The 14324-nt window shown below is 47.9% G+C and overlaps 1 protein-coding gene across 1 annotated transcript; it reads left to right on the forward strand.

The window, feature by feature from the left end:
* Positions 1-1783: 1783 nt before the first annotated feature.
* Positions 1784-13980, forward strand: LOC138357209 (uncharacterized). Its single transcript, XM_069313865.1, has 2 exons — positions 1784-2223; positions 13593-13980. The coding sequence occupies exons 1-2, from the start codon at positions 1784-1786 to the stop codon at positions 13978-13980; spliced, it is 828 nt and encodes a 275-aa protein (XP_069169966.1).
* Positions 13981-14324: the final 344 nt, after the last annotated feature.

A 14324-nucleotide genomic window follows, 5' to 3' on the forward strand; every position in this document is an offset into this window, starting at 1 on the left:
CATATATACATATAATTGTAAGTGTAGGGACCCATAGCCTCGGAGAAGAAAATAGAGAGTACTCAAAGAAGACAATTATTGCAAGGTTTATTATTGTCTATTTTTTTTATTATTGCAAGGTTAGAATGCATTTTTTACTGTGTAGGGAAGGAGAAGTGGAAGAGGCGGACCCTTCTGTGACCCAACAGCAAAAATAGGACTTACATCCCAATGGCCTAGGGGTTGGGGGAAGGGGGGGGGGGGGGTCACACTTAGTCTGTCGCTTATCCTCGGACACGTCGCAGTGGGCACTTCTCCACAACGAGAAGAGTGTGTTCCATGTGTAGGCGCCATCTTCACTACACCCCAATGTGAACAATATGTAGCAGAAAACGCCTTAAAATGTATAAACTCCCTCTAGAATGTGTAAGTTAGCCCCAAAATGTATAAGTTAGCCCCACAATGTATAAGTTAGCCCCACAATGTATAAGCTAGCCCCACAATGTATAAGTTGGCCCAACAATGTATAAGTTAGCCCCACAATGTATATGCTAGCCCTACAATGTATAAGCTAGCCCCACAATGTATAAGTTAGCCCCACAATGTATAAGTTAGCCCCACAATGTATAAGTTAGTCCCACAATGTATAAGCTAGCCCCACAATGTATAAGTTAGCCCCACAATGTATAAGTTAGCCCCACAATGTATAAGCTAGCCCCACAATGTATAAGTTAGCCCCACAATGTATAAGTTAGCCCCACACTGTATAAGTTAGCCCCACAATGTATAAGTTAGCCCCACAATGTATAAGTTAGCCCCACAATGTATAATTAGCCCCACAATGAATAAGTTAGCCCCACAATGTATAAGTTAGCCCCACAATGTATAAGTTAGCCCCACAATGAATAAGTTAGCCCCACAATGTATAAGGAACGTTCAACACGCCCTGGGGAACGTTCAACGAGCTGTGGAGAACGTTGTATACGTCAAGGGGCTGTTCAACATGCCATTGGGAACGTTCAATAAATCAATGAATGTTCAACAACATTCAACACGTCCAGTATGTCGTGGAGACGTCCAACAGGCCGTAGACACGTCCAACAGGCCGTGGACACGTCCAACAGGCCGTGGACACGTCCAACAGGCCGTGGACACGTCCGACAGGCCGTGGACACGTCCAACAGGCCGTGGACACGTCCGACAGGCCGTGGACACGTCCAACAGGCCGTGGACACGTTTAACAGGCCGTGGACACGTCCGACAGTCCGTGGACACGTCCAACAGGCCGTGGACACGTCCGACAGTCCGTGGACACGTCCAACAGGCCGTGGACACGTCCAACAGGCCGTGGACACGTCCAACAGGCCGTGGACACGTCCAACAGGCCGTGGACACGTCCAACAGGCCGTACGGGACCAAAGAGCCGAAGCTCAACTCCCACAGCAATCCCCACAAAACACAAGAATCATCCTTGAGGATTTATGAAGCTTAAAGTCCAAGGATTTATTTCTTAAAATTTTGAGGATTTATGTCTTAAATGAGGAATGAGGATTTATGTCTTAACAAAAATATATCGGCTGCATTAAAGTAATTGGTGTGTGAGTTGCTTAATCCATCTCGCTGATTAGTTTCGTTTGAAAACAAAGTGGCAAAGGAGTCAGTGGGGGAGAGGCTAAGTCCAAGCAGGGACTTAAGTGGACGTAAGGGGAAGGGACTTGAGTTCAAGAAGGGGTAGGGGGGGGGGACTTTGATTAGGTTTATATCTAGCGATACAGGCGCGCTGACATGCGGACGTTCAGGGCCAATGGAGTCGGACTTACGGACCTTCAGGGCCAACGGAGGCGGACTTGCGGACCTTCAGGGCCAATGGAATCGAACTTACGGACCTTCAGGGCCAACGGAGTCGGACTTGCGGACCTTCAGGGCCAACGGAGGTGGACTTGCTGACGTTCAGGGCCAACGGAGGTGGACTTGCGGACGTTCAGGGCCAATGGAGTCGGACTTACGGACCTTCAGGGCCAACGGAGGCGGACTTACAGACCTTCAGGGCCAATGGAGTCGGACTTGCGGACCTTCAGGGCCAACGGAGTCGGACTTGCGGACCTTCAGGGCCAACGGAGTCGGACTTACGGACCTTCAGGGCCAACGGAGTCGGACTTACGGACCTTCAGGGCCAACGAAGTCGGACTTACGGACCTTCAGGGCCAACGAAGTCAGTGCACTCAGATTCTGGATAACATTTCGGTGCGAGCCTGACGTTATCTTGCCCCGCTATCTCATGTCATAACTTAAAGATAACTTACCTTAGTGGAAGGATTAAAGATAAAGTGATCATTGTTGGGAACAGTGTTACAGCTGAACATTGTTGGGAACAGTGTTACAGCTGAACATTGTTGGGAACAGTGTTACAGCTGAACATTGTTGGGAACAGTGTTACAGCTGAACATTGTAGGGAACAGTGTTACAGCTGAACATTGTTGGGAACAGTGTTACAGCTGAACATTGTTGGGAACAGTGTTACAGCTGAACATTGTAGGGAACAGTGTTACAGCTGAACATTGTTGGGAACAGTGTTACAGCTGAACATTGTTGGGAACAGTGTTACAGCTGAACATTGTTGGGAACAGTGTTACAGCTGAACATTGTAGGGAACAGTGTTACAGCTGAACATTGTTGGGAACAGTGTTACAGCTGAACATTGTTGGGAACAGTGTTACAGCTGAACATTGTAGGGAACAGTGTTACAGCTGAACATTGTTGGGAACAGTGTTACAGCTGAACATTGTTGGGAACAGTGTTACAGCTGAACATTGTTGGGAACAGTGTTACACAATGAAAACTTCCTCTCAAACCCCACTCCCCTCATAGCCAACCCCCCCTGCCCCCTCACCCCCCAACACAGAGCTAAGAGACATGATCACGACCTACAAAATAGTGAGAGCAAGAAATACGGAATAAGACAATTTATAGTGAAGAAGTGGACGGTGACTTCATACTGTCACATGTAATTATCTTATTCTTACACATGCTATACATGTATACAACGCTAACTCGCATGTATACAATGTATTCTGTCCTCCATAGACAGGGCTTCAGCCTTGTTAGACAGTTATATAATACAGTGAGCCATTAATTACTCAACGACAGCAAGGTGATTGGCCTTCAGCTGAAGTGCCAATAATATTTTTTGATAAGACTCCCTGGAAACACAAACCGAAACTGTCTCTATTTTCCGCTTGTAACAACTTGAAATAAAGTTGCTACATCTTGGCTTAACGTGTTTATGACGTATTAGAACGTTGTTACAACTTGCTATATTGGTTGTTATAACTGGTTAGGAGGTGTTAAAACTTGCTCGAACGTTGCACCAACGTCGTAGTTTCGGTGTGTGTTTGATAAGACTGAGACCAACAGCATCTGGATCTTGCCCTCCAGTCGACTCAAGGTTGAAAGGCGCGATGCAAGAGCTGAAGCTCAACCCTCGCACGCACCAGTGGGGCAGAAATCGATGCAGTGTGTCTTATCTTCACTATGCTGCAGGGGGCATAAAAAGTCATTTACCGCTGCACCACAATACTTAAGAGGTACAAGAACTCCTATGGACCCGATACTGTCACCCAGAGAGGGGCTACAGTGGGTCCTGGCTACATATTGTCACCCGGAGTGAGGCTACAGTGGGTCCTGGCTACATATTGTCACCCGGAGTGAGGCTACAGTGGGTCCTGGCTACATATTGTCACCCGGAGTGAGGCTACAGTGGGTCCTGGCTACATATTGTCACCCGGAGTGAGGCTACAGTGGGTCCTGGCTACATATTGTCACCCGGAGTGAGGCTACAGTGGGTCCTGGCTACATATTGTCACCCGGAGTGAGGCTACAGTGGGTCCTGGCTACATATTGTCACCCGGAGTGAGGCTACAGTGGGTCCTGGCTACATATTGTCACCCGGAGTGGGGCTACAGTGGGTCCTGGCTACATATTGTCACCCGGAGTGGGGCTACAGTGGGTCCTGGCTACATATTGTCACCCGGAGTGGGGCTACAGTGGGTCCTGGCTACATATTGTCACCGGGAGTGAGGCTACAGTGGGTCCTGGCTACATATTGTCACCCGGAGTGAGGCTACAGTGGGTCCTGGCTACATATAGTCACCCGGAGTGAGGCTACAGTGGGTCCTGGCTACATATTGTCACCCGGAGTGAGGCTACAGTGGGTCCTGGCTACATATTGTCACCCGGAGTGGGGCTACAGTGGGTCCTGGCTACATATTGTCACCCGGAGTGGGGCTACAGTGGGTCCTGGCTACATATTGTCACCGGGAGTGAGGCTACAGTGGGTCCTGGCTACATATTGTCACCCGGAGTGAGGCTACAGTGGGTCCTGGCTACATATTGTCACCCGGAGTGAGGCTACAGTGGGTCCTGGCTACATGATGTCACCCCGGAGTGGGGCTACAGTGGGTCCTGGCTACATGATGTCACCCCGGAGTTTGGCTACAGTGGGTCCTGGCTACATAATGTCACCCGGAGCGGGGCTACAGTGGGTCCTGGCTACATATTGTCACCCAGAGAGGAGCTACAGTGGGTCCTGGCTACATAATGTCACCCAGAGAGGTGCTACAGTGGGTCCTGGCTACATAATATCACCCGGAGCGAGGCTACAGCCAAATTAGCTTGTAACAAGGATGAAGTTGAATTAGACCTAAAATATAATTCCTAGGCTCAGTTTCACTAGAGTAAACTGATGCTTTAAATGCCTCGTTTTATGTTGCAACTGATTTATGATCCACAAACCTATTGCTGCAGTTCAACCGTCACACAACATGTTATCATACATACAGATTCGAGAACTGTCATCAAAACCTTGCAACAAGAACACATATGTGATAACATTCATCTGATAACAAATGTCATATCATTAATGCAAACACTCAAACGTCAAGACCGACGGGTACTTATCAACTGGGTGCCAAGTCATGTGGGCATAATAGGAAATGACATTGCAGACGAAGCTGCAAAACTTGCAACTAAGAGGAGAAATGTAGACATTTACATACCACAGAGTCTATCACAGATTAAGAAAGTAATTAGAAACAGAGCAATGCAGGTGATGTACAGTGACCACAACACAGCAGTTGCAACATCAGGATCTGCGGGTTGGTACAAGAATTCAACCAACTACGAACTACTTAGCTTGATGAAACGGAACAGTAGAGCAACAGAAGTACACTTACATCGCATCAGGCTTGGATACCCATGTGCATGGGAAATAGGCTTACAGATTCCGGAAGATGAGAGGAAATGTCAACACTGTGGAGAAATGCCCGACAGACCACTAGAACATTATCTAACACAGTGCACAGTTACAGCCACAACAGACCACTGGAACATTATCTAACACAATGCACAGTTACAGCCACAACAGACCATTGGAACATTATCTAACACAGTGCACAGTTACAGCCACAACAGACCACTGGAACATTATCTAACACAGTGCACAGTTACAGCCACAACAGACCACTGGAACATTATCTAACACAGTGCACAGTTACAGCCACAACAGACCACTGGAACATTATCTAACACAGTGCACAGTTACAGCCACAACAGACCACTGGAACATTATCTAACACAGTGCACAGTTACAGCCACAACAGACCACTGGAACATTATCTAACACAGTGCACAGTTACAGCCACAACAGACCACTGGAACATTATCTAACACAGTGCACAGTTACAACCACAACAGACCACTGGAACATTATCTAACACAGTGCACAGTTACAACCACAACAGACCACTGGAACATTATCTAACACAGTGCACAGTTACAAACCCATTAAGATTTCAACTTAGATTCAACAGAGCAGAAGAAGTTGTTAAACACATATGACAAAATCTTACTGAAGCGACCATACGAGTCATAAATACTCATACTCCGCCCAAGTAAAACAGAAACAAGCAACACTTAGTGGGCCAGCCAGAGGCTTAGGGCCCGCCCAGTGAGCCAGCCAGAGGCTTAGGGCCCGCCCAGTGGGCCATCCAGAGGCTTAGGGCCCGCCCAGTGGGCCAGCCAGAGGCTTAGGGGCCGCCCAGTGGGCCAGCCAGAGGCTTAGGGCCCGCCCAGTGGGCCAGCCAGAGGCTTAGGGGCCGCCCAGTGGGCCAGCCAGAGGCTTAGGGCCCGCCCAGTGGGCCAGCCAGAGGCTTAGGGCCCGCGCAGGAATATCCCTGAAAAAAAAAATTACAGCAAGACTTGAAAATTCCTTGTAATCTGTCTTTGCTTTTTTCTTAGCGTTAACTATGACTGTTTTGCTACGGTGTTAACTAAGATTGTTTTAGAGACTAATGACTTGGTAGCTAATTGGCTGTGTGAATTATATTCCTCTTAGTGCTGATCATAAGGTCGTGTTTCCATAGAGATCGTACGGAAGAAGGGTCTTTGAGGTTACACAATAACAATCTCCTTAAAACTTTCGCTCTGGGATTAATGGTTGAGATATGATGCCAAGCATTTTCCTGCTGGGCTTACTGACTAGGAGGAGAGACACAGGATACATATACACACACACACACACACACACACACACACACACACACACACACACACACATATGTAGATATGATAGAGCCCATTAGGCTCAGGAACCTGTACACCAGTTGATTGATCTGTTGAGAGGCGGGACCAAAGAGCCAAAGCTCAACCCCCGCAAGCACAAATAGGTGAGTACAAATAGGTGAGTACACACACACACACACACACACACACACACACACACACACACACACCAACAACAGCATTTCAAAGATCAACTCTCAACTCTGCCCAAGAATCCATGTTGTGGGGGGGAGAGTTTTCAACCAGTTTGTCGATAAGAATTGTGTCCTCTCTCCTCCTACTCCTCCTCCTCCTCCTTTCTCCTACTCCCCCACCTCCTCTTCATTCAGTTCTCTTCATGTCCTCTCTTCTATCACCCCGTCGAGGCCTCAATTCCACGGAACGTACCACTCAAATGTGTTTTCTGAACAACTGAAGATTCTCTTGCCACACGGCAATTGGGCTACACTGCCTATTAGGCGATGAGTCACAATAACGTGGCTGAAGTATGTTGATCAGACCACACACTAGAAGTTGAAGGGACGACGACGTTTCGGTCCGTCCTGGACCATTCTCAAGTCGAAACGTCGTCGTCCCTTCAACTTCTAGTGTGTGGTCTGGTCAACTGCCTATTAGCTTCTACAGGAGATAATAAACCTCTTCACAGCCTTCTGTAAATATAACGAAATACCGGCCTTTCAACACACTAAACATTTTATATGAAATTTATATATTTTATAATGGTTTTATATGAAATTTTGTATTTATATTGTGTACAAACCCTTTCCCTTCCTCGGCACAGTGGGGCTACAGGTATTGGGGTTCCACTTTCCCACTTCCCTTTTCCGTTCCAGAGCTTGCCTTCCCACTCACTCTTAGTCTCCCATTCCACAGTGTTTTCTTTGCTGGGGACTATTTCATTATTTCCAATGGCCATCTTTCTCCAACTTTCCAATTTTTCAACTTTTTTTTCAGCAATTTCAGGTTTTTCTAAATTCCTCCGTTCCTGTCGTGTCACAACTTATCCTGCTCCGGCATTTTCTACTTTTCATCACTCCATCATGTCCCCTCATTTCGTCATAGCCTCCACAGCATCGTCACAGACACTCTTAGTCTTCTAAACGAGAGTTCCGTCACTTCTGTTCGTTAGTTCGACTCTTAGACACGAGAGAGCTGGCGAACACGTCTTTTAAAGTTCTCAAACGGTATTACACAAGAAATTATTATACCTGAAGACAGGCATTGGATAGAGTATGTGTGTATATATGTGTGTGTATATATGTGTGTGTATATATGTGTGTGTGTATGTGTGTGTGTGTGTGTGTGTGTGTGTGTATGGATTTGTGCAAGGTCAGATATCACAGTTCGTAGACAGTGACTTATCCAAATTGCACACCACAGCAATACACACACACACACACACGCACACGCACACGCCCACGCACACGCACACACTCGCACACACACACACACACACACACACACACACACACACACACACACACACACACACACACACACACACACACGCTTTAGGAAGTGATGTGGTGGAGGGTGACTCCATACACAGTTTCAAGTGTAGATATGATAGAGCCCAATAGGCTCAGGAACCTGTACACCTGTTGATTGACGGTTGAAAGGCGGGACCAAAGAGCCTGAGCTCAACCCCCGCAAGCACAACTAGGTGAGTATAACTAGGTGAGTATACACACACACACACACACACACACACACACACACACACACACGTACGTTATACGACAAAGAGTGCTGGGCAGACGGGACACCACGAGCATAGCTCTCATCCTGTAACTACCACTTAGGTAATTACACTTAGGTAATTACACACACACACACGTACGTCGACACGGGCGAAGATCACACACGATAACAGGGTCAATCCCGCCCCTGTGGATATCTCCATGTACCCCACCCTCCCATTTCCATCCTAATGTGTTGACAAAAGCAAGACCTCTCGGAGTTTACATTTCCTTTTTGATATAAAAGTTCTCTGTCAGAATGAATACTAGAAACTTAATTAAGAAACTCAAGAAAGGATTTACACAATAAGAATCAGGAAGAGACGTAACTTGAAGAGATGAGAACCAGGGGATCAGACCTGTCTAAAAGAAGATGGAATCTGAATTAGGGAATATGGAATCTGAAAATGGAATCTGAAAATGGAATCTGAATATGGAATCTGAAAATGGAATCTGAAAATAGAATCTGAATATGGAATCTGAATATGAAATCTGAATTAACATGGAAATCAAGAGGATTGTCGATAAGATTGCAAGATGCGGTGACCAGTTTTACCTATCTTGAGATATCTTGAGATGATTTCGTGGCTTTTTTTTTAGTGTCCCAGCGGCCCGGTCCTCGACCAGGCCTCCACCCCCAGGAAGCAGCCCGTGACAGCTGACTAACACCCAGGTACCTATTTTACTGCTAGGTACCAGGGGCATAGGGTGAAAGAAACTCTGCCCATAGTTTCTCGCCGGCGCCTGGGATCGAACCACAGGATCACAAGTCCAGCGTGCTGTCCGCTCGGCCGACCGGCTCCTATCATTATCAGGGATAATGAGCATCGGATTGGATCTTGCGATGATAGCATCATCACACAGCATCTTTCCCCTCAAGTAGCATGTCTAGAATTTGAAAACCGCGTTTCTCAAACCTGTCAATCATCATGCAAATGAGAACTTATATTACTTGAATTTTACTAGCAAAACCGAAATGTAGTTTAACATTGTTGCTATCCTCAGAATGACCATTAGATGTCATTGTTCAGATCAATGGTATCTAATTGGGCCCCCCTGAATATAATAGACATACATATGTCAATTATGGCACATACACACATAAACATAAAATACGTATGTATACATAATAACATAATATATATACATACATAATATGTTACCCACATGCATATGAGCGCATCGTGGCTTATTCGGTTGTGCGTGTGCCTAGAGAATTTGGGATATTACACAGTTTCCACCCCATTCTCCTATTTTTGGTAGTACTTAGATTAACGATGCGGACCATAGTACATATATCGACTTACAAACGCAATTAGAAAGTAGAAATGTGTACTATTGAATTTAGACAAACCTGAAAAAGGGGTTTTATATTTATGTAGCAAAGACAACCTAACCTGACCTTCGTAGGCCTAATACATTCTAAGGCCTAATATAGTACATATGTGAGCTATACAATGCCTAGGAATATGTAAGTTTGTTTTTATAGCTTCAGTTTGTTCAGCCTATAAAGTGAATAGTGCCAAATTCGACTATCTAATTGCTAAGTAAGTCAAAGTTTGTACTATGGTGTACATAGCTACAAAAAGTTCAATCACAGGATTGAGTGAATACAGTTGAGGGAGCCGGTCGGCCGAGCGGACAGCACGCTGGACTTGTGATCCTGTGGTCCTGGGTTCGATCCCAGGCGCCAGGGAGAAACAATGGGCAAAGTTTCTTTCACCCTATGCCCCTGTTACCTAGCAGTAAATAGGTACCTGGGTGTTAGTCAGCTGTCACGGGCTGCTTCCTGGGGGTGGAGGCCTGGTCGAGGACCGGGCCGCGGGGACACTAAAGCCCCGAAATCATCTCAAGATAACCTCAAGATAATGAAACCCTATTCCTTATGAACCCAAGACTCAGAACACATTAGGTCCAGACTACACATGAGTGTCCTAGGATGGTCCAGGGTGTCCCAGGGCGGTCCCAGGGTGTCCCAGGGTGTCCCAGGGCGGTCCCAGGGTGTCCCAGGGCGGTCCCAGGGTGTCCCAGTGCGGTCCAGAGTGTCCCAATGTGGTCCAGGGTGTCCCAGGATGGTCCGGGTGGATCAGGGTGTCCCAGGGCGGTCCCAGGGCGGTCCCAGGGTGTCCCAGGGTGTCCCAGGGCGGTCCCAGGGTGTCCCAGAGTGGCATACGCTGGTCCGTGTCCCAAATACTCGAGTACATAACACGAAACACAATATACATGTGTGTAGCGGCAGGTGTGGTGTGGGTTGGAGACCACATGTGCCACACACCTGGCCTCGGTTCCCCTTGTACTGTCTGGCTCTGCATACTGAGTGAGATCTGGCTTCTCTGTGTCTGTCTGTCCCGGATATTTTCACAGATAGGCTTCGTGTGTATGGGGGGGGGGGGGTGTTTACTATCCTGCTAAGGCGTTTTGTTTACTCACTGGATGAGTCAAATGTTAACCCATGTAAACTCGTCACTTCCCCCACTCTTCCCCATTAGGTTTACCTCTTTCCCATCCCCCCTCTCATTCAGCCCCACCCCTCTCCCATTACATAATGGCGTCCCTATTTCTCTCCCATGAAAAAATCTATAAAATGCAGTGAGTCACTTGATAATACTACACGTTACCCATTCTGTTATGGGGTGGTGGACCCCATACCCATCCCGTGGGTGGTGGTGGACCCCATACCCATTCCGTGGGTGGTGGTGGACCCCATACCCATTCCGTGGGTGGTGGTGGACCCCATACCCATCCCGTGGGAGGTGGTGGACCCCATACTCATCCCGTGGGTGGTGGTGGACCCCATACCCATTCCGTGGGTGGTGGTGGACCCCATACCCATCCCGTGGGTGGTGGTGGTGGACCCCATACCCATCCCGTGGGTGGTGGTGGTGGACCCCATACCCATTCCGTGGGTGGTGGTGGACCCCATACCCATCCCGTGGGTGGTGGTGGTGGACCCCATACCCATCCCGTGGGGTGGTGGTGGACCCCATACCCATCCCGTGGGTGGTGGTGGACCCCATACCCATCCCGTGGGTGGTGGTGGTGGACCCCATACCCATCCCGTGGGTGGTGGTGGACCCCATACCCATCCCGTGGGTGGTGGTGGACCCCATACCCATCCCGTGGGTGGTGGTGGACCCCATACCCATCCCGTGGGTGGTGGTGGTGGACCCCATACCCATTCCGTGGGTGGTGGTGGTGGACCCCATACCCATCCCGTGGGTGGTGGTGGACCCCCATACTCATCCCGTGTGTGTGTGTGTGTGTGTGTGTGTACTCACCTAATTGTGCTTGCGGGGGTTGAGCTCTGGCTCTTTGGTCCCGCCTCTCAACCGTCAATCAACTGGTGTACAGATTCCTGAGCCTATTGGGCTCTATCATATCTACATTTGAAACTGTGTATGGAGTCAGCCTCCACCACATCACTTCCTAATGCATTCCATTTACTAACTACTCTGACACTGAAAAAGTTCTTTCTAACGTCTCTGTGGCTCATTTGGGTACTCAGCTTCCACCTGTGTCCCCGTGTGTGTGTGTGTGTGTGTGTGTGTGTGTGTGTGTGTGTGTGTACTTACCTAATTTACCTAACTGTGCTTGCGGGGGTTGAGCTCTGGCTCTTTGGTCCTACACTGTGTGTGTGTGTGTATTCACCTAGTTGCATTCACCTAGTTGTGTTTGTGGGGGTTGAGCTTTGCTCTTTCGGTCCGCCTCTCAACTGTCAATCAACTGTTTACTAACTACTTTTTTTTCTACACCACACACACACATACACACACACACACCAGGAAGCAGCCCGTGACAGCTGACTAACTCCCAGGTACCTATTTACTGCTAGGTAACAGGGGCATTCAGGGTGAAAGAAACTTTGCCCATTTGTTTCTGCCTCGTGCGGGAATCGAACCCGCGCCACAGAATTACGAATCCTACGCGCTATCCACCATGCTACGAGACCCCTCTAGAGACCCCTCTAGAGACTCTACGAGACCCCTGTGTGTGTGTGTGTGTGTGTGTGTGTGTGTGTGTGTGTGTGTGTGTGTGTGCGTGTGTGTGTGTGTGTGCGTGTGTGTGTGCGTGTGTGTGTGTGTGTGTGTGTGTGTGTGTGTGTGTGTGTGTGTGCGTGTGTGTGTGTGTGTGTGTGTGTGTGTGTGTGTGTGTGTGTGTGTGTGTGTGCGTGTGTGTGTGTGTGTGTGTGTGGAGAATCAGACGCTATCAGCTATCATATCTCGCGTGCATAAACAGTTTGGGGGAGGAGGGGGAGAGAGAGTGCAAAATGCGTGCAGCGTGCATGTGAATGCACGCATTCCCCTCACCTGCAAGGGAGAGGGGGAGAATCCCACCCAGTGCCCCCTCTAATTGAATTAGAGGAATTCAAATGCAATGCATTTAAAATAAAATGCTAGATAATTAAAACCACAGTAATTACTCTACATTCTGATTACATTTTGTGTTTGTGGATAGGCAGGCCGGAGGGATACTCAGTAGACAAAATATTGTAGTTCTTGAGTTTACGTAAACCCAAAAGTATTGGGGTTTACGACTAATGCTAGGTGATGCTATTTTCATATGAAAAATTGGTTTACTGAGAATTATATATAATATATAAATGTAGCATTTTCCCTTGTAAATTGATGTAAATATGATCTATATATTGTATATTAATTAATAAATAAAAAAATTAGAGGCATTTACAAGCCAGGTGGTCAATGCCTCAATGTATGTCCCAATGACTTTAACCTCACCTAACCTCACCTAACCTAACCTAACCTAACCTAACCTAACCTAACCTAACCTCAAGTCATCTAAATTCACCTAACACCTTCCCAAGAACCAGCAATCTACCCGTAATTAAATCACAACATGTCCATTCCTGGTTTTACAAACTATATATGTACATCTCTAATGTACATATATAGTTTATATATGTACAAACTATATATGTACAACGTATAAATCGTTTAATCTATACACCCTCACGAAACCCTTCGGTACACTTTCCTGGTAAACCCAGTTTACAGGCAACCTAACAAGTAATTAAACTAGCTCCAAGACAACATCAAAGCCCCCAACCAGCCAATTAGCTGGTAACAAGCCACTGACAAGCTATAATTAGCTGGTAAAAAGCCACTGACAAGCTATAATTAGCTGGTAAAAAGCCACTAATTGGCAAATTAGCCATAATAGGTCAATTAGCTAGTATCAAACCCTTGACAATTCAGTAGTTAGTTCTAAAATAGCTTAACAAACTATTCAATGCTTTAGCAAGCCAGGCCCAAGCCCTCCTACTAGCAGCAAGCCAGGCCCAAGCCCTCCTACTAGCAGCAAGCCAGGCCCAAGCCCTCCTACTAGCAGCAAGCCAGGCCCAAGCCCTCCTACTAGCAGCAAGCCAGGCCCAAGCCCTCCTACTAGCAGCAAGCCAGGCCCAAGCCCTCCTACTAGCAACAAGCCAGGCCCAAGCCCTCCTACTAGCAGCAAGCCAGGCCCAAGCCCTCCTACTAGCAGCAAGCCAGGCCCAAGCCCTCCTACTAGCAGCAAGCCAGGCCCAAGCCCTCCTACTAGCAACAAGCCAGGCCCAAGCCCTCCTACTAGCAGCAAGCCAGGCACAAGCCCTCCTACTAGCAGCAAGCCAGGCCCAAGCCCTTCCTACTAGCAGCAAGCCAGGCCAAAGCCCTCCTACTAGCAGCAAGCCAGGCCAAAGCCCTCCTACTAGCAGCAAGCCAGGCCCAAGCCCTTCCTACTAGCAGCAAGCCAGGCCCAAGCCCTTCCTACTAGCAGCAAGCCAGGCCCAAGCCCTTCCTACTAGCAGCAAGCCAGGCCAAAGCCCTCCTACTAGCAGCAAGCCAGGCCCAAGCCCTCCTACTAGCAGCAAGCCAGGCCCAAGCCCTTCCTACTAGCAGCAAGCCAGGCCAAAGCCCTCCTACTAGCAGCAAGCCAGGCCAAAGTCCTCCTACTAGCAGCAAGCCAGGCCCAAGCCCTTCCTACTAGCAGCAAGCC

The sequence above is a fragment of the Procambarus clarkii genome, chromosome 76, assembly GCF_040958095.1.
Source record: "Procambarus clarkii isolate CNS0578487 chromosome 76, FALCON_Pclarkii_2.0, whole genome shotgun sequence".
In the NCBI taxonomy this organism is placed as follows: Eukaryota; Metazoa; Arthropoda; class Malacostraca; order Decapoda; family Cambaridae; genus Procambarus; species Procambarus clarkii.

Coding starts and splice junctions, on each gene's coding strand:
- LOC138357209 (XM_069313865.1), top strand. CDS start 1,784: ATGGAGTCGGACTTACGGACCTTCAGGGCCAACGGAGGCGGACTTGCG. Junction 2,224..13,592: donor AGATTCTGGATAACATTTCG/GTGCGAGCCTGA, acceptor TCAATGCTTTAG/CAAGCCAGGCCCAAGCCCTC.